Here is a 20,600-nt window from a genome sequence, read left to right as displayed (position 1 = left end):
CGCGCATGTTATTGCTACTCAAATTGCTAGGAGTACAACTACGTTTGTTCACAACACCTTTCATTCGGACAGCTCTCTCCAAGGACTGGGCTGCAATATGACTGCCCGCAGACACCAAAGGGTTAAAGCAACCAAATTGCTTCGTTGCAGGATTGATTGTTTGGCCTCTGTATTGATCTACAGGGCCCCGGTTGGGCTGCCCGGCAGACGAGCTCGGCGTGTGTTCCTATTCTCTCTTAGGACTATCTCAAAGGATGTCGCCACTTTGATAACCAAGCACAAAGACCAGAGATGAATTCCAGATGTTCGACCCAAAGAGAGGTTTTGGGGTTGAAGGAATGGTATAGGGCTCGCTCAGTCAAAAAGAAGAAGCACCCAGGACCACACACACTCCCATTCACCACCCTCCACAAATAAGCAAAATAGACCTCTAATGTTAGTGTATTTGACTCTATTTTCCACCCTGCCCCCTACACACACAGCTCATCATCTGTGCCAAGCAATCCCCTTATCAGCAGCTGGCACACCACTGTGGCTTATGCCAACAGGCCCCACCATGCCAGGGGTGGCAGTACCTCAAGCTCTCTTCCCCTCCCCCTATGAGCCTCCTTCCCCAGACACCCACAATACCCTGTCATTGTCTGCACCCTACACATAAAGGAGTGAGGGATCCCATATATTACATTTGAGGTGCCCTTCTCCATATTTGGTTCTAGTACACAATGTGGCCTTTCTCCCTACCGCCACTTCGCCCCTCCTTGCACCCTGACTCTCTCCCGCCGCGTCTCATTTCACACTGCCTTTTGCTCCGTCGTTCCTCGTTTCCGCCCCCGTCAAAGCCGTTCCGCTCTGGCTCTCTTCTCCTCCCCGCGGATAGAAGCGGATAGAACTCTGAATCCACTGAATCCACCCTCACGTTCACGGCTATCAACTCTGCCCTCGCCACTGACTGACTGCACTACATCCCGCAATCAGTGGTCCATATCTGCTCCACTAGACACTCCCTAGTGTGGACTGTGCAGTCAGTTGAACACACAAGCATGCATCCATACTACAATCAGAGCCTTATCCTCAGGAAGGGGCAATAGTCCCAATCTGAACCAACCTAAAGGGGATTAAATACTACAATCCAACACAAATACATACTTTATGAATGATTCATGAGCTTCCCCATTTTTTTAATGAGTATTTCATAAATTGAAGCTCATCCGTCCACATCGGTGTCTGTCAGGGCTGGGAATGGCGAGAGAGAGAGAGAGAGAGAGAGAGGGAGACATGAGAGAGTCCCCTGTGTATTGGGAGCCAGGGAATTAAAGCTGCAATCCGCAGACCAAAAAATAATAACAACGCGTACTCACCGCCCCTGGTTCCGTAAAAATCTGAGGGATGGGGCTGGAGAAATGCAACCATTCTCAAATTCCATAGACTGAGCTATGGAGGTAAGGACTGACCCTCCACGATATCAAAATGATAGTTTTTACATTTACTTTGTTTACAAACATTTGGAGTAAAACAAGCTTATATTTTTGGGTTCTGATGGGATACGCCAGTTGAGCAACACCCATGAGGCATTTATAAGGTATATTCTTCAAGAATCAATGGGTACATATCATTCATTTATAAGTCCAAAAATGGATGTTGCAATGCACATTGCCCCTTTAATTGTTGTTGTTACGTGTCTGAGCGACTCTGGATTTATCAGTGAGACTGTAGGCTAGCATTAGCCTAGCCTACAATCTGCCGACTGGGCCAGAACTGATCCCACCTCTATCCACACGCCTCAGCAGTACTTAACCTGATCCTAATTAATCTGATGTAGGCATTATTAAAATAGCGTGTGAAGTGTTCTGTTACTTATTTACAAATGCATGGCACCTGCAAAACACCTACAGTTGCTACCTCCCAAAATGGTCACTCTTCCAGACAAAATCAAAGGGAAACATGTTTCTCTTGTCACTCCTTGTATCAGTGACTTTGGCTTCGCTTAGGGAGATGCTGTACCTGCACCCTCTGTTGTTGTGGAAGACTTTGATGATGAAATATCTCTTGATTAATACTGAAGGATTTTTCCATTCCGTCTCTCGGGGCTCATCCGTGTTCACATCTTGTGTTCTTTGATGCTCTTTGTTTACCACTGTGCTGTCAACTATGCTCAGTAACCGTTTGAGTATTCTCTTACTGCAATTTCACACTGCCTCAACAACCTCCTAACAACTTCCCACTGTTAAAGAATGAAACACATTCAGGCACGTGTCCTTTTGAATTCACTAACACTTATACATGAATAGTGTTTTTATATTTGAGATACAATGCAAAATAAATTAATACCGGCTTATATTTTATTCATAAATCCTGGTCTGTGTATCCTTGAGTTGGTAATGTAATTGATTCTCACCAGAAAAAAACGTTGCAGGCTATTTGAGTATAATAATTCACACTTGGATTCACTGCACTAACAACAAGAAGAGAAAATAGTGCCGGGCGTTTTACACTCAAAACAATCCACTGACCTGACAGCAATGCATCTCCTCGAAAGTGTGGAAGGATATGGGTAGACAGGGGGCTCTCGCCATGGCAACCAAGGTTTGGCTCCCAGCCAAGGTGCACTGCTTTCCTCTGATATGACCTTCACTTGCCATTCTCTCTATTTCCTCATGGAATCGGCCCTTTTCTTTCTATCCTTTGACATGTCTATTCATGTATAATACAGTATGTTATAAGTAACAGACCTGACTGTAAGATACAAGCATTCATTTCTAAAGGTTTATTTGTTTCAGTTAGTGGCTGACATTCTGTCCATGGAGGCAACGCAAATTGCTAACAAATTCCAATGATTTCCATCAGTATTTGTATCGATCAACATGACAAAGAGTCTATTCTATTTTAACCTCAATTCCGCACAATACATGAACCAAATGATGGAACATAATGGACATGTATAGAGGATGTTAGTCTAGAGAGGGTTTTGGAGCAAGCCACTGCCTTGAGCATGTGGTGATGGTGGTGTTCACCCGAGCTGGATTGATTTATCCGAAAAACCCATTGGCCCAGTGTCTCGGCCCAGTGTCCCCAGTGCTTGCCTGAGGTCAGTGTGTGTGTGTGTGTGTGTGTGTGTGTGCGTGGTGCCCTTGATAAATTGTGTCACACACTCTGCTTGATGCCGTCTCCGCCCACCTCGGTGTATTAAGCATTTCACTGGAAAAAACAAATGTCCCGGGAGGACAGGGAAATAGTGGCGCTCGGCATTTGATTGCAGTCAAGTGTGTCGCCTCGCCGGTCTTTCCATGTTTGATTTGTTTTGTGGAACGACATGAAGGATATTTTGTTTAGCATGTTTAGTCAGAGACTATAAATGTTATTGCTAACCCCCCTTGCTTGTTTTACGGATGGATTGAAGGGCATGTAAGTAAGCATTTCACTGTCAAATGCTTACTTTACAAGCCTTTAACCAACAATGCAGGCGCATGTGACATAACATTTTATTTGTTGCAGGAAAGTTTGCAGGAATTTGAAAACGTGTAGTGTATTTGAGGCTTCTGAAATTCCAGACTAGATTTTTCCCTACAAAAATGTAATAATTCACATTTCCTGTTGATGCAGGATTATTTTCCTGCTGTGGCAGGATCCTACATCTGTATGTGATTTGTGCTGGACGGGCTCTCTCTACCCAAAATGCATTTCAAAGTGCCCTAATAAAGCCGTACCAATCTGTCCCACTTTGTCTGCCCGAGACGCCCCCAATTTGGCTTTGACGAGCTCGTAAATCTGGATCCCCAGAGCCATGGGAGTGTGTGGTTAGTACGACTCCATGATGGAGGGAGGGAGTCTGTTAAAGGATGATCAGATAGCTTTACTGGAGAGGAGGGAGTTTCGGCCTTGTTATTGACCTGATTTACCCACGCTCCCCTGGGTGTCGTCTCCTCTCCTCTCACCACCTTCCCACTCGTGATAATTCTACACCGTCTGCCCCTCTGTGTTTAAGCACAGCCAAGCAACAGTGTGTGTGGGAGATAGAGCCATCGGCATTTGAAATAATTGTACCATTTGAATAATATCATGATCATTTAGGATATATGGATAGTCGACATGTTTTATTTAAACTTTGTTTAAACTTGGATACTTGTTTGCTGCGCAGCCTGCACACCAAGCAAGGCGGGGGATGGACAGAGGCCGGTGGTGTGTGTGACCATAGAAATAGAATGAATAGAACGATCTTGGAACGTCTATCCCTGGCAATTTGACTGGTAAACTCATGGGAACACGATGCAATAATTTCCATGGTAATGTAGAATGTTCATTCAAATGATGTTAGCCAGAGTCATATACAGTGAGCTACAAAAGTATTCATAGGTTTCACCTCCGTCACTCGGTCGCGTCATGCCATTGTTATGAACGTTCTCAAGCCGCCTTTCACCGGCGGCGCCATAGTGGTGCACGAAAGTGGTGGTAGCCTCCGTCCAGAATGTCTAGGTTTAATTACTGTTTCGTCTAAATTACACTATTGCCTGGAAATACGAAGACATTGGTAAAGTAGTCAAATATTCAGTAGGAAACTACTTTGCCATCAAATTTACTTTAGACAGTTGGCAATGTTGTCATTAACTAACAAAGTTCATCAAAATAGCTAGCAATGCCAACGTTAGCTAGCTAAAATCCATCCCCATTCTTTTGTTTTTCTACTAGTTATATCGGGTGAACTGTTTAGAAATTACAGCACATTTTGTACATAGTCCCCCCATTTTAGGGGACCAAAATGATTGGGACAAATACACTGAAAGAAAAATCTGTATAAAAGACACCTGTCCACAACCTCAAACAGTCACACTCCAAACTCCACAATGGCCAAGACCAAAGAGCTGTCAAAGGACACCAGAAACAAAATTGTAGACCTGCACCAGGCTGGGAAGACTGAATCTGCAATAGGTAAGCAGCTTGGTTTGAAGAAATCAACTGTGGGAGCAATTATTAGGAAATGGAAGACATACAAGATCACTGATAATCTCCCTCGATCTGGGGCTCCACGCAAGATCTCACCCCGTGGGGTCAAAAGGATCACAAGAACGGTGAGCAAAAATCCCAGAACCACACGGGGGGACCTAGTGAATGACCTGCAGAGAGCTGGGACCAAAGTAACAACGCCTACCATCAGTAACACACTACGCCGCCAGGGTCTCAAATCCTGCAGTGCCAGACGTGTCCCCCTGCTTAAGACAGTACATGTCCAAGCCCGTCTGAAGTTTGCTAGAGAGCATTTGGATGATCCAGAAGAAGATTGGGAGAATGTCATATGGTCAGATGAAACCAAAATATAACCTTTTGGTAAAAACTCAACTTGTCATGTTTAGAGGACAAAGAATGCTGAGTTGCATCCAAAGAACACCATACCTACTGTGAAGCATGGGGGTGGAAACATCATGCTTTAGGGGTGTTTTTCTGTAAAGGGACCAGGACGACTGATACGTGTAAAGGAAAGAATGAATGGGGTCATGTATCGTGAGATTTTGAGTGAGAACCTCATTCCATCAGCAAGGGCATTGAAGGGCCTCCCGGGTGGCGCAGTGGTTAAGGGCGCTGTACTGCAGCGCCAGCAGAGACTCTGGGTTCGCGCCCAGGCTCTGTCATAACCGGCTGCAATCGGGAGGTCCGTGGCCTAGCACCGACCCGGGTTAGGGAGGGGTTGGCCGGTAGGGATGTCCTTGTCTCATCGCGCACCAGCGACTCCTGTGGCTGCGCTAACCAAGGTTGCCAGGTGCACGGTGTTTCCTCCGACACACTGGTGCGGCTGGCTTCCAGGTTGGATGCGCGCTGTGTTAAGAAGCAGTGCGGCTTGGTTGGGTTGTGTATTGGAGGACGCATGACTTTCAACCTTCGTCTCTCCCGAACCCGTACGGGAGTTGTAGCGATGAGACAAGATAGTGGCTACTAAAAACAATTGGATACCACGAAATTGGGGAGAAAACGGGGTATAAAAATAAAAGGGCATTGAAGATGAAACGTGGCTGGGTTTCAAACATGGCTGGGCAGCATGACAATGATCCCAAACACACCGCCCGAGCAACAAGGGAGTGGCTTCGTAAGAAGCATTTCAAGGTCCTGGAGTGGCCTAGCCAGTTTCCAGATCTCAACCCCATAGAAAATCTTTGGAGGGAGTTGAAAGTCCGTGTTGCCCAGCAACAGCCCCATAACATCACTCATACTATGTCTCTCATAGTTGAAGTGTACCTATGATGAAAATTACAGGCCTCTCTCATGTTTTTAAGTGGGAGAATTTGCACAATTGGTGGCTGACTAAATACTTTTTTGCCCCACTGTACAACAACACAGAGTTACACATGGAATGAACAAAACATACAGTCAATAATACAGTAGAAAAAAAGAATACAAAGTCTATATACAGTTAGTGCAAATTAGGTCAAATAAGGGAGTTAAGGCAATAAATAGGCCATGGTGGTAATTACAATATGGCAATTAAACGCTGGAATGGTAGATGTGCAAAAGATGGATGTGCAAGTAGAGATACTGTGGTGCAAAAGGAGCAAAATAAATAAATACAGTATGGGGATGATTTAGATAGATGGGCTGTATACAGATGGGCTATGAACAGCTGCAGTGATCTGTGAGCTGCTCTGACAGCTGGTTCTTAAAGCTAGTGAGGGAGATGGGAATCTCCAGCTTCAGTGATTTTTGCAGTTCGTTCCAGTCAGTGGCAGCAGAGAACTGGAAGGAAAGGCGACCAAAGGAGGATTTGGCTTTGGGGCCAACCAGTGAGATGGAGCGCGTGCTACGAGTGGATGCTGCTATGGTGTCCAGCGAGCTGAGATAGGGCGGGGCTTTACCTAGCAGAGACTTGTCGATAACCTGTAGCCAGTGGGTTTGTCGACGAGTATGAAGTGCGGGCCAGCCAACGAGAGCATACAGGTCGCAGTAGTGTATGGGGTTTTGGTGGCAAAACGGATGGCACTGTGATAGACTACATCCAGTTTACTGAGTAGAGTGTTGGAGGCTATTTTATAGATGACATCGCCGAAGTCAAGGATTAGTAGGATGGTCAGTTTTACGAGGGTATGTTTGGCAGCATGAGTGAAGGAAGCTTTGTTGCGAAATAGGAAGCCGATTCTAGATAAAATTTTTGATTGGAGATGCTTAATGTGAGTCTGGATGGAGAGTTTACAGTCTAGCCAGACACCTAGGTATTTGTAGTTATCCACGTATTCTAAGTCACAGCCGTCCAGAGTAGTGATGCTGGATGGGCGGGCAGGTGCGGGCAATGATCGGTTGAATAGCATGCATTTAGTTTTATTTGCTTTTAAGTGCAGTTGGAGGCCACGGAAGGAGAGTTGCATGGAATTGAAGCTCGTCTGGAGGTTAGTTAACACAGTGTCCAAAGAAGGGCCAGAAGTATACAGAATGGTGTCGTCTGCGTAGAGGTGGATCATAGAATCACCAGCAGCAAGAGCGACATCATTTATGTATACAGAGAAGAGTCGGCCCGAGAATTGAACCCCGTGGCACCCCCATCGAGACTGCCAGAGGTCCGGACACAGGCCCTCCGATTTGGCACACTGAACTCTATCAGAGAAGTAGTTGGTGAACCAGGCGGGGCAATCATTTGAGAAACCATGGCTGTTGAGTCTGCCAATAAGAATGTGGTGATTGACAGAGTCGAAAGCCGTGGCCAGGTCGATGAATACAGCTGCACAGTAATGTCCCTTATCGATGGCGGTTAGGATATCGTTAAGGACCTTGAGCGTGGCTGAGGTGCACCCATGACCAGCTCGGAAACCAGATTGCATTGCGGAGAAGGTACGATGTGATTCAAAATGGTCAGTAATCTGTTTGTTAACTTGGCTTTCGAAGACCTTAGAGATGCAGGGTAGGATAGATATAGGTCTGTAGCAGTTTGGGTCTAGAGTGTCTCCACCTCTGAAGAGTGGGATGACATTTCTGCAGCAGTGAAGGTCCCCAAGAACACACTGGCCTCCATCATTCTTAAATGGCAGAAGCTTGGAACCACCAAGACTCTTCCTAGAGCTGGCTGCCCGACCGAACTGAGCAATCGGGGGAGAAGGACCTTAGTCAGGGAGGTGACCAAGAACACGATGGTCACTCTGACAGAGCTCCGGAGTTCCTCTGTGGAAATGGGAGAACCTTCCAGAAGGACAACCATCTCTGCAGCATTCCACCAATCAGGCCTTTATGGTAGAGTGGCCAGACGGAAGCCACTCCCCAGTAAAAGGTACATGACAGTCGGCTTGGTGTTTACCAAAAGGCACCTAAAGGACTCTCAGACCATGAGAAACAAGATTATCTGGTCTGATGAAACCAATATTTAACTATTCGGCCTGAATGCTAAGCATCACATCTGGAGGAAACCTGACACCGTCCTATGGTGAAGCATGGTGGTGGCAACATTATGCTGTGGGAATGTTTTTCAGTGGCAGGGACTGGGAGACTATTCAGGATCGAGGGAAAGATGAATGGAGCAAAGTACAGAGAGATCCTTGATGAAAACCTGCTCTAGAGTGCTCAGGACCTCAGACTGGGGCAAAGGTTCACCGTCCAACAGGACAATGACCCTAAGTACACAGCCAATTCAATGCAATAGTGGCTTTGGGACAAGTCTCTGAATGTCTTTAAGTGGCCCAACCAGAGCCCGGACTTGAACCCAATCGAACATCTCTGGAGAGACCTGAAAATAGATGTGCAGCGACTCTCTCCATTCAACCTGACAGAGCTTGAGAGGATCTGCAGAGAAGAATGGGAGAAACTCCCCAAATACACATGTGTAATCGCTGCCAAAGGTGCTTCAACAAAGTACTGAGTAAAGAGTATGAATACTTATGTAAATGTAATATTATTATTTTTTTGTCTAAAAACCAGTTTTTGCTTTTGTCATTTTTGCTTTGTAATTATTGTGTGTGGATTGATTCTAATCAACTTTAGAATAAGGCTGTAATTTAATAAAATGTGGATGAAGTCTGAAAACTTTCCAAATGCGCTATATATACTGAACAAAAATATAAATGCAATGAGCAACAATTTCAAAGATTTTGCTGAGTTACAGTTCATATAAGGAAATCATTCAATTGAAATACATTGGATTTCACATGGGTGGGCCTGGGAGGACGTAGGCTCATCCACTGGGGAGCCAGACCCAGCCAATCAGACTGAGTTTATCCTCACAAAAAGGCTTTATTACAGACAGAAATACTCCTCAGCACCCCGCCCTCCCCCCTCAGTTGTCAGGCCGGTTGGATGTACTGCCAAATTCTCTAAAACGACGTTGGAGGCAGCTTACGGTAGAGGAATTAACATAAAATGATCTGGCAACAGTTCTGGTGGACATTCCTGCAGTCAGCATGCCAATTGCACACTCCCTTAAAACTTATTTGACATTGTGTTGTGTGACAACTGCACATTTTTTAAGTGGCCTTTTATTGTCCTCAGCACAAGGTGCACCTGTGTAATGATCATGCTGTTTATTCAGCTTCTTGATATACCACACCTGTCAGGTGGATGGATTATCTTGACAAAAGATAAAATGCTCACTAACAGGGATGTAAACACATTTGTGCACAACATCTGAGAGAAATTAGCTTTTTGTGTGTATGGAACGTTTCTGTGATCTTTTATTTCAGCTCATCAAACATGAGACAAGCACTTTACATGTAGCGTTTATGTTTTTGTTCAGTGTAGGAGTAGATCTATGGGATCAATATCATGCCAAATGTATTCACAAATGTAAATCACCAATCCACAAATGTAAATCACCAATCCACAAATGTAAATTCCTTTCCACAAATGCAATTCACTATCCACAAACAAACACCTTTTGATTTGTATTTGTAAATCAATATATTGCATTTTAAACCTTTTTTATAACTGCAGACATGCAGGTCATTTCCAAGGGCCGTAAGTAAAATGACTGCCTTAAAGAAAGCGATTTGTATTCGGAGAAAAAATAGTTGATCCCATTGATGCTGTTGACCCCGGTCACTTGTTGCTGCGGAAAAGGAGGCGGTCAAAGGGGGTGAGTGTAACTGGTGTGAAATGGCTAATTAGTTGATGCGCGCTAATAGCGTTTCAATCGGTGACGTCACTCGTTCTGAGACCTTGAAGTAAACCCAGCAAAAAAAGAAATGTCTCTTTTTCAGGACCCTGTCTTATAAAGATAATTTGTAAAAAATCCAAGTAACTTCCAAGATTTCATTGTAAAGGGTTTAAACACTGTTTCCCATGCTTGTTCAATGAACCATAAACAATTAATGAACATGCACCAGTGGAACGGTCGTTAAGACACTAACAGCTTACAGACGGTAGGCAATTAATGTCACAGTTATGAAAATTTAGGACACCTAAGAGGCCTTTCTACTGACTCTGGAACAACACCAAAAGAAAGATGCCCAGGGTTCTTGCTCATCTGCGTGAATGTGCCTTAGGCATGCTGCAAGGAGGGATGAGGACTGCAGATGTGGCCAGGACAATACATTACAATGTCCGTGCTGTGATACTCCTAAAACGGGCTTCCTGCAGGCTCATCTCTTCCGTCCTCCATTATTTATGAGTCCGCTAGGGCAGCGAAATGGAGGGGCAAAGGGGAGTTTGAGGTCATCAGTGAGGGACAGTTCACTCTTGACTGTCCTTCATTTATCTCTGTGTGATTGATCCACTAGAATAGAGGTGGCCTCTGAATGGACCGTAGTGTTACTGTAGCGAATCTTACTGTAGCGAATCTTAGATTAGATTTTGGATACTTAAGACATCTTTTTGGCATTATATTCTGTGTATTTGTACTTTGTAGGTTAAATTAATAAAAGCTAACAGGCAGAAATCAATGTTGTTTAGCTACAGTTGAAGTCGGAAGTTTACATACACCTGAGCCAAATACATTTAAACTCAGTTTTTCACAATTCCAGACATTTAATCCTAGTAAAAATTCACTGTCTTAGGTCAGTTAGGATCACCACATTATTTTAAGAATGTGAAATTTCAGAATAATAGTAGAGAGAATGATTTATTTCAGCTTTTGTTTCTTTCATCACATTCCCAGTGGGTCAGAAGTTTACATACACTCAATTAGTATTTGGCAGAATTGCCTTTAAATTGTTTAACTTGGGTCAAACGTTTCGGGTAGCCTTCCACAAGCTTCCCACAATAATTTGGGTGAATTTTGTCCCATTACTCCTGACAGAGCTGGTGTAACTGAGTCAGGTTTGTAGGCCTCCTTGCTCGAACATGCTTTTTCAGTTCTGCCTACAGATTTTCTATAGGATTGAGGTCAGGACTTTGTGATGGTCACTCCAATAGCTTGACTTTGTTGTCCTTAAGCCATTTTGCCACAACTTTGGAAGTATGCTTGGGGTTATTGTCCATTTGGAAGACCTATTTGCGACCAAGCTTTAACTTCCTGACTGATGTCTTGCGATGTTGCTTCAATATATCCACATAATTTTCCTTTCTCATGATGACATCTATTTTGTGAAGTGCACCAGTCCCTCCTGCAGCAAAGCACCCCCACAACATGATGCTGCCACCCCCGTGCTTCACGGTTGGGATGGTGTTCTTCGGCTTGCAAGCCTCCCCTTTCTCCTCCAAACATAAGGATGGTCATTATGGCCAAACAGTTACATTTTTGTTTCATCAGACCAGAGGACATTTCTCCAAAAAGTACAATCTTTGTCCCCATGTGCAGTTGCAAACTGTAGTCTGGCTTTTTTATGGTGGTTTTGGAGCAGTGGCTTCTTCCTTGCTGAGCTGCCTTTCAGATTATGTCAATATATGACTCGTTTTTACTGTGGATATAGATACTTTTGTACCGGTTTCCTCCAGCATCTTCACAAGGTCCTTTGCTGTTTTTCTGGGATTGATTTGCACTTTTCGCACCAAAGTATGTTCATCTCTAGGAGACCGAACGCGTCTCCTTCCTGAGCGTTATGATGGCTGTGTGGTCCCATGGTGTTTATACTTGTGTACTATTGTTTGTACAGATGAACATGGTACCTTCAGGCGTTTGGAAATTGCTCCCAAGAATGAACCAGACTTGTGGAGGTCTACAATTTTTTTTAGCTGATTTCTTTAGATTTTCCCATGATGTCAAGCAAAGAGGCACTGAGTTTGAAGGTAGGCCTTGAAATACATCCATAGGTACACCTCCAATTGACTCAAATTATGTAAATTTGCCTATCAGGAGCTTCTAAAGCCATGACATCATTTTCTGGAATTTTCCAAGTTGTTTAAAGGCACAGTCATCTTTGTGTATGTTAACTTCTGACCCACTGGAATTGTGATGAAATAATCTGTCTGTTAACAATTGTTGGAAAAATCTACTTTGTCCATGACACAAGTAATGCCATAACTATAGTTTGTGAACAAGACATTTGTGGAGTGGTTGAAAAACAAGTTTTAATGACTCCAATGTAAACGTCCGATTTCAACTGTATATTTAATAACCACATAATCAACCTCCCCAGGTGAAACACTTCCCCAATATTTAATATGCTAATGTCAGAGACTATTTTTCAAATCAACCACCGCCAAACATACATACGTTAAGGAATCAAATATTCATGATCTGCAGAATTACAGCATATTAGAATTCATGTACTGTGTGACTAAGACTGATGCGTTACCATTGATATACAGTATAGGACTGCAACATTAATGAGTTGCTTTTGAGTGTCAACATCAAACACAATTGAGACTGTCAGCACTGTATAGGGTCTTTGTTTGTTGTTTACAGGAAGTTAAATAGACTGGTACGGGTCTATGAATCAATATGAAGTCAAAAAGGAGCATATGGCAGTGGTTTTAGTGAGGAAGGAGCAGAAGACATGTCTCCCTGGGGTCCCACTACCATTTATTATTCATGTTCCGGAGCGGTTGATAGGGTGGGGGGTGGGGTGTAACTCAAAGTTTGGTTACGCCGGCTCAGAGCATTAGTTTCAATAAGAGTCCAACACACACATGCTGTTCAGATTTACAGTAACATTTTATGATGTGAATCTTTGTTTTGGCTTTCCTGCTTCAGATCATAAAAATGTACATACAAGTTATTTTAGGCATTCTTTTCAATAAGACTCCCAACATACAAGCTGTTCCGATTTACAGTTACTAACATGAATGTGTCATTGAATTATGTGAATCTTTTGGTCTGTCTTGCTCGAGTTTATGCATCTGTACGTACTGTATCTCATTTGAAATGTGTCCGAGAAAATGTTGCTCAAATATAGGCTGCCTTCATTTATACATTTTTGTTATATTAACAGTGTGTTTCATACTCTAGACATACATCCTGTTAAACTAATAGTTGTTATTGGGAGGTACAGGATCCATAGAGGCTTACTCATTCCCACTGTGTTAACCTATCCATTCTCTTCACCAGGTATGGCGCGGTACCATAGCCAGGATGCGTTACCGGCGCATGCGAGCCGCCCTCATCATCCTGCGGGCCTACCAGCACTACAAGGTCAAGTCCTACATCAAGGACGTCAACCGCAAATTCAAGAACGTGCGCTCCATGAAGGACCATGGCAAGCACGTCAAGTGGCCCACGCCGCCCAAAGTCCTGCGGAAGTTTGAAGAGGCGCTGCGGAGCATCTACAACAGGTAAACAAAGTGTCACGCGTGCACACACACACAAACACACACACACACAAGGGGTTGTAGTATGAGTAATCCCACCTCTGTTCGGGTAAAACATCAACCCTTGAACACGATGCACTGTAAGCCCTTCCATCAGTATTATCAGTGTAGTACGAGTTTGGAGTATACAGTTTTCTACTCCAGCTGGTTTCCTTTGAAGGTTTTTACCCATGTGTCTTCCAGCCTCAGGTCTGTGGTGGACATAGATTTTTCCCCATCAAAGCCTCGTTCAATACTTTCAAATTTCACACTTGATGCTTTGAAAGTACAGTTTAAAGGCAGGATGTTTCATGTCAGAGAGAGTGCAGCCCCCCCCCCCCCAAAAAAAATCCCTGTTATGCAGTATCATCACGTCAGAAATAGCCAATCATGTTATCAAGACCATAGACTCTACAGTGTCAGAGTCGATATCTTGGCTCCATTGCTATTCCTGTGGGTGTTTCCATGATGCTCTAGGTGGTGGGCGTGGACTCTGATCAAAGACCTGACTCCAGAGGAGAAGCTGCAGATCAGGGCCAAGGTGGCCACCCTGGAGGCCCTCAAGGGCCAAAGACCTGACCTGGGGCTGCAAAGGACCTGGGAGGGCAACTACCTGGTGAGTTGGATTGGCTAGGGGGGTTCTGACATTTGCTCTGAGCTCCTCAAAGGGAGAGGTTAGAGGTTGATGAGTGTGTTTCTGATGTTGTTTTTAGTTTTAATATAGTTGTAAATGTGTGTGTGTTTTTTGTCGGTGGTGCAGTGGGGGGGGGGGGCGACGTGTGTGTGTGTTGTTGAACTACATTTTTATGGAAAGTGTTTTTTCCTTGTAGAGGAGTTGATCTCAATGACAGTCTTTGTCTCTCTCTCTCTGTCAGAAGCGAGACAGTCCTGACACAGCGTCCTCCTTCACCTTGGTGTCCTGTGAGTTGCAGCGTAAGGACAAGTTCATGAGAGTGCTCTTCTCCTGCAACGTGCGCAAGGTACAATAGGGTTGGGGACTATTACCTAACCCAAACCCTATACCACACAGGTGGACACATACACCATACACAGAATAGAGAATACGATCACATCTATTGCGCACACACCCTCCACACACAGGGGCAGACTGGGACCAGAAATCGGCCCTGACATTTTTAACACACCAGACAATTATTTTCCTTGAGGCCCCAGAAAATTCACATTTTGCGGAGAAAGAATAATTACAATAAAATGTTACAGGCCCACTGGTCCAAAAAATGTGGTCAGATGGCCAGATGGCCAGTCTGCCCCTGCACACACACACACACATTCTCACCCAACTGTCCCTGAGTTTAGCCAACTCCCAGTTGTGTGTGTTGGCTGTGTGTGTGGGGTCTCCTGTGGGGTGACGGATAAGGGTCTTTATGTATCCCAGATCAACCGTTTCCACAAGGCAGAGGACCGGGCCGTCCTCATCACAGACCGCCACCTATACAAGATGGACCCCCTCAAGCAGTACAAGCCCATGAAGAGCATCCCCCTCTACAATGTAAGAGCACCTCCCCTGTGTGGTTAATATATAGTGTATTGTGTAGTTGAAATGAATGGACATCTTACTATCTGTGGCTCTAAACAGTCTAAAGGGTCTCTCAAAATCATTCTCAATTGATAATTGATTAATAGCATGGTTTGTGGAACAGGAAATGAAACACCATGTAGAGATAATGGAATAATTGCCCTTTTCACGTCTCTGTAGACTGATTTAAAGGAGATGAAATGGAATTTCGTTTTGTTTGAACTAATCGTAATTGTTATCAACTCTCGTCTTAGAGATGATCTTATCATACTACGTACGGAGACTGTTATTTGTCGCTAAGGCAACATGGTTTAAATGTACAACTCTTCCCATCCTTTATCCACTGCATTAATGTTGTGTTTTTAAAAAACGTTCTCACTGATTTGGTGGACGATAAGGCACACGGATCCTATGATCCTTGTTTCCCGTGGTTAAGTCCTCTGGGTTCTCACTGATTTGGTGGACGATAAGGCACACGGATCCTATGATCCTTGTTTCCCGTGGTTAAGTCCTCTGGGTTCTTTTTCGATTTACAGCAGCACGTCCCTGCTATTGATTTATTTTTTCATGGCTTTTCATCACAACTCTGTTTATGTAACCTACAGTACACCTGAATTTGAACCTCTCGTTTTCAAGTAGTCAAAGTGCGTCCCAAAATATAATCTCTAGTATTGCAGTACAGGCGGCTTATATCTTGAAAGTTGACCTTGTGGATAAAGAGCAGAAAGGGGGGAAGAAAGAGCGAGTGAGATGGGGGGGGGGGGGTGAATGAAAGAGAGGCTGAGGAGTGAGAGAGGTAGTGGTAGCGAGGCAGAGGGGGGAAGAAAGGGAGAAGGTAGAAGGAGAGAGAGAGGGGGGCCAGATATCCCCTCCTTTCTTTTGATAAGGAAGCACAGTGTTCAATCTGACAAACTGTCAGGAAAGAATTATAGGACAAACACCCCGGTCTTATCGTTGCATCTGTAATGGAAATGAGAAATGGAAAAGCAGGGCTAGGAGAAGAATAGAGCTGCCTGAAGGGCTATCGGCTATTGTTTACACACACACACACACACACACACACGAGAGCCCGGAGAGGGAAGGCTGTGTGTTGGACACTCAGTCTAATGCACAAGGTAACCAGACAGAATGATCAGTATTGTTAAATGGTGCAGACTTGGAGATATAGACTGAGTGTACAAAACATATTAGGAACTATTTCCATGACATAGACTGATCAGGTGAACGCTATGATCCTTTATTGAGCTCACGTGTTAAATCCACTCCAATCAGTGTAGATGAAGGGAGGAGACTGGTTAAAGAAGCATTTTTAAGCCTTGAGACAATTGAGACATGGATTGTGTGTGTCATTCAGGGGGTAAATGAAAAACGTGTAAGTGCCTTTGAATGGGGTATGGTAGTAGGTGCCAGGCGCACCGGTTTGAGTTCGTCAAGAACTGCAATGTTGCTGGGTTTCCTGTGTGTCGAGAATGGTCCACCACCCAAATGACATCCAGCCAACTTGACACAACTGTGGGAAGCATTGGAGTCAACATGGGCCATCATCCCTGTGGAACGCTTTCGACACCTTGTAGAGTTAATGGCCCCGGTGAATTGAGGCTGTTCTTGAGGGGGAAAGGTGGTGCTAAGAAGGTGTTCCTAATGTTTTGTACACTCACTGTATAACAAGACGTACGCAGAGGGGTAGAGAATGACATAGCACACAATACAGACAGTATAGAACATTGTGTATAGTTACATGTATCATGTATTGTAACTAACACACACACCACACACAACATATTACATGTGTGCCATTGTCACCCCTCTCTCACTCTCTCTCCCACCACAAGTTTTATGACTTTACGATAGGTCATAAATTCCTGGCAGAGACTCTCTCCCCTGGTCATGCAGAAAGAGAGGGGAAATAAACCTATGGAACAAAGAGCTTCCCTTTATTCAACTCCCAATCCCCAAAATTGGAGGATTAAACAATATTTATATTTTTCAGAATGTGGGAATGGTCCGTGGGTATTTTAAAGAACAATCCTGTCGAAGTTGTTTTTTATTTTGTGACATCAGGAAGGACGGTAGCACAGAATAACGGTAGCTTTGGAAGTGTACATTTCTCAGTTATTAGTTTTCTACCTGAATGTTGTGTAAAATATATGATTAAATATGAAACTATTTGTGTCATGTTGGCTTTCTAAATGAGATACTTGTTTAGTTTTAATGATCTTATGATCACACCCCCACATTATGTCGGCGTCATGGACCGCCCTTTTCTCAGAAGTGTATAAAACCCATGAAATGTACATGAGACCAGTCGGCGTGCAGCAGTGGCTACATGGCTGACAAATGGTTTAAAACTACAAGACCAGTGTTGGCCACACGGCTTGAAATGGTTCAACTCTGAGACTCTCGATCACTACAGAATAAGAGCAAGGAAGGGCATTGTGACTTCTGGGGAAGTTAACTAGAGACTCTCTGATGAACTGAATTCAAACAGAGAAGACAACAACGACATACGGGCATAAATATAGACATTGCAATTATTCTCGAATGAGCGGCCGTTCATGTGCAAAGGATTAGCATTTCAATTAATATAATTATCAACTGTGTAGTGAATCCATTTGGTCTTTTCTCCTCTTTCTCAATCCCCACCCCTTTCCTTTGTCTACCAAGCCTTCATATCGGCTTCGTCCGCTAGGGACTTTTTCTTTGTATCATGTAGTAACCCAAATATCTACCGTTTGTTTGTTTAATGTAATTCTGTGTCATTATTTATTTAGTTAGTTAGTAAATAAATAATTAAGCCAATTTGTATATCGCTGATTCATGATTTAGGCCAGGGTTTGTGCAGATATCCAAGAGTTTGCTGGTGAGGTAATAATAATACATTAATGAGAATGACTAATCGATAAGATATGAAAATATCTGAAGAGTTATATTCGTGCAATTGACACTCTATAAGCAACATTTTCCCGTGGTGTGCCCCGACTTCATAGTTAATCAAAGTTACATGATCGCGTAATTAAATGACACACGGAGAATTGATTTGCTAAAATAAGTCTTCACTTTTAATGATAGTCACAGACACGACACCATCATATTGTAACTGCATCCCACCATACGCATGATGAAATAATCCATTATACTAAATGTCATCAAATCAAACGTTATTGGTCACATACACATGGTTAGCAGATGTTATTGCGAGTGTAGCTTGTGCTTCTAGTTCCGACAGTGCAGCAATATCTAACAAGTAATATCTAACAATTCTACAACAAATACCTAACACACACAAATCCAAGTTAAAGGAATGGAATAAGAATATATGAATATAAATATATGGATGAACAATGTTAGAGCGGCATAGACTAAAATGCAATAGATAGTATAGAATACAGTATATACAAATTAGATGAGTAATGCAAGATATGTAAACATTATTAAAGTGGCATTATTAAAGTGACTAGTGTTCCATTTATTAAAGTGGCCAATGATTTCAAGTCTATGTAGGCAGCAGCAGTCTGTGCTAGTGATGGCTGTTTAACAGTCTGATGGCCTTGAGATAGGGGTGAGAGAACTGGTCAACGTGAGCGAGTCGATGAAGATGGAGACCTATTGTTGCTAGGGGAACCGGTGAGGCATGGAGCAGGAGCCGTTGATTACTGGAAGGTCGGATGGAGGGGAAAGGCAGTTAGCGCCTGTTGATTAGCAAGCCAGCAACGTTGCTGCCCTACTAAACCTTGGCTACCCTTCTGCTTATTTTCTACCCCTGCTGGAACCAAAGGCATTGATTCCATCCCAAATGGCACCCTATTCCCTATATAGTCCATAGGGCTCTGGTCAAAGGTGGTGCACTACGTAGGGAATAGGATGCCATTTGACACGCAACCTCTATACCAGACACCATCCTTTGCTATCTACCTCAACTTTGCAATAGATGTAGTTGTCATGGCGATTGTGCGGGAGGGCAGATCAGCTGATGTCTGGTATTGTTCAAGCATGTTCACAAATTGCCTGGCTGCAACATGTGTGCTGTCCACTTTCCAATAAAGCTTTTTGGTCTTTCCTCTGTCACTCTATTTCACTATTTCTATTCCTGAATCTTACTCCCTCTCTCCATTTCTCCAACCATGCGTTCTTTCTCTTGATTCCTTCTCTCCTAGATAGAATATGACTTATTTGTCATAGAGTACAGTAAAGTAGTGCAATGTATGGATCCTTTAATTTAGAGGTGCTAAATGGGAATGTAATGTGTTAGTAAAGATTGATTGCTGGCTGACTGGGGAGTTGGGGAGCAAGTTGCCAAAGCTTGTCTCATGGACACATGGATGTATCCTTTACCTCCTCCCCTTTCCTCTTGCTCCATCTTTGTTTTGCAGTGTATTTCTCTCTCTATCTCTCTCTTCATCTCTCTTTCTCTCTCTCTTCCTCTTCATCTCTCTCTCTCTATCTCGTAGGGATTTTTCAATTTGCTAGTCAGAAAAAGAGTCTGCCAAGCCCTCTCCCGCTACAGTGAACGATATACATCTTTTGATAGGAGGACAGATTCCTGTCAGTCGCAAAGTGAGTGATGACCGGGAAACACTACTGGTACGCAGAGGGGTAGAGAATGACATAACACACAATACAGACAGTATGGAACTCTCCTCCCGCTGTGGTTGCAGTCAAATGTCTTTACACAGAGGGAGAGAGCTTGAATTCGCACATCCCGTATAATGTGGTAACAATCCACTAAGCCACATTTTTTTCTGGCACGTTCATTTATTTTCTTTTGTTTACAGGTTTCGACATTAACGATGGCCTGCTGGCCCGCGGCCTGTAAAAATATGTCGGTCGGGCCAGTGGATGTTGTCATTCTTGACCGACAGGGCCAGTAACTTTTCAGCACTTTTTTGCATTCCAATTCAACATTTACCTTCTCTGTTGCAGTCTACCATTGAAAACCGTTGAAGACTACACTCGTAAATGTCAAGCTATTTGTATTTGAGCAATATGATTGGCCATTCATTCAAAAACCACAACGCTCCCGCGAGGCACAACTTCTCGAGCAGTACATGGGTTGATGCCTTCACACAGCACACGCGAGATCTAGCTATCCAGAGCAATAAATAAAAGTGCCCATCAATCTACTCACTGAGCTTATTTATTTTATGGAAAGTGATTTACAAAATGAACCATATTCGCAATATTCTGACTACTGTTGATAGTCTGCAAAAAGAAAGCTATACAAATACACCTAGCTTTCGTATTGGCTAGCCTACTGTATCCATGTTGATGTCTCTTTTGGAACGTTTGTCTTAAAGGGGCAGAGTCCTATTTTCAAAATGACATACTTTAGAAGCAAAATTGAATGCAATTAATACAATGCAATTATTTCCATGACATAATATTAAAGCAATTTTGGACTGGCTGTTCAGATTAACTGACAAAATATAGAAACACAACATGTACA

At 43.5% G+C, this 20,600-nt stretch overlaps 1 protein-coding gene across 1 annotated transcript in view; it reads left to right on the top strand.

Annotated features, from left to right (window-relative positions):
* LOC109870556 (unconventional myosin-Id) overlaps positions 1–20,600 on the top strand; it is a 122,911-nt gene that overhangs the window by 65,871 nt on the left and 36,440 nt on the right. Inside the window, exons 17-20 of the mRNA XM_020461116.2 lie at positions 13,382–13,605; positions 14,098–14,236; positions 14,496–14,600; positions 15,017–15,130. Of these exons, the coding sequence (XP_020316705.1) occupies positions 13,382–13,605; positions 14,098–14,236; positions 14,496–14,600; positions 15,017–15,130 (582 nt within the window). The remainder of the gene's footprint in view (positions 1–13,381; positions 13,606–14,097; positions 14,237–14,495; positions 14,601–15,016; positions 15,131–20,600) is intronic.

Source organism: Oncorhynchus kisutch, linkage group LG25, assembly GCF_002021735.2.
Source record: "Oncorhynchus kisutch isolate 150728-3 linkage group LG25, Okis_V2, whole genome shotgun sequence".
Classification (NCBI taxonomy): Eukaryota; Metazoa; Chordata; class Actinopteri; order Salmoniformes; family Salmonidae; genus Oncorhynchus; species Oncorhynchus kisutch.
This window is presented reverse-complemented; position numbering and strand designations above follow the sequence as displayed.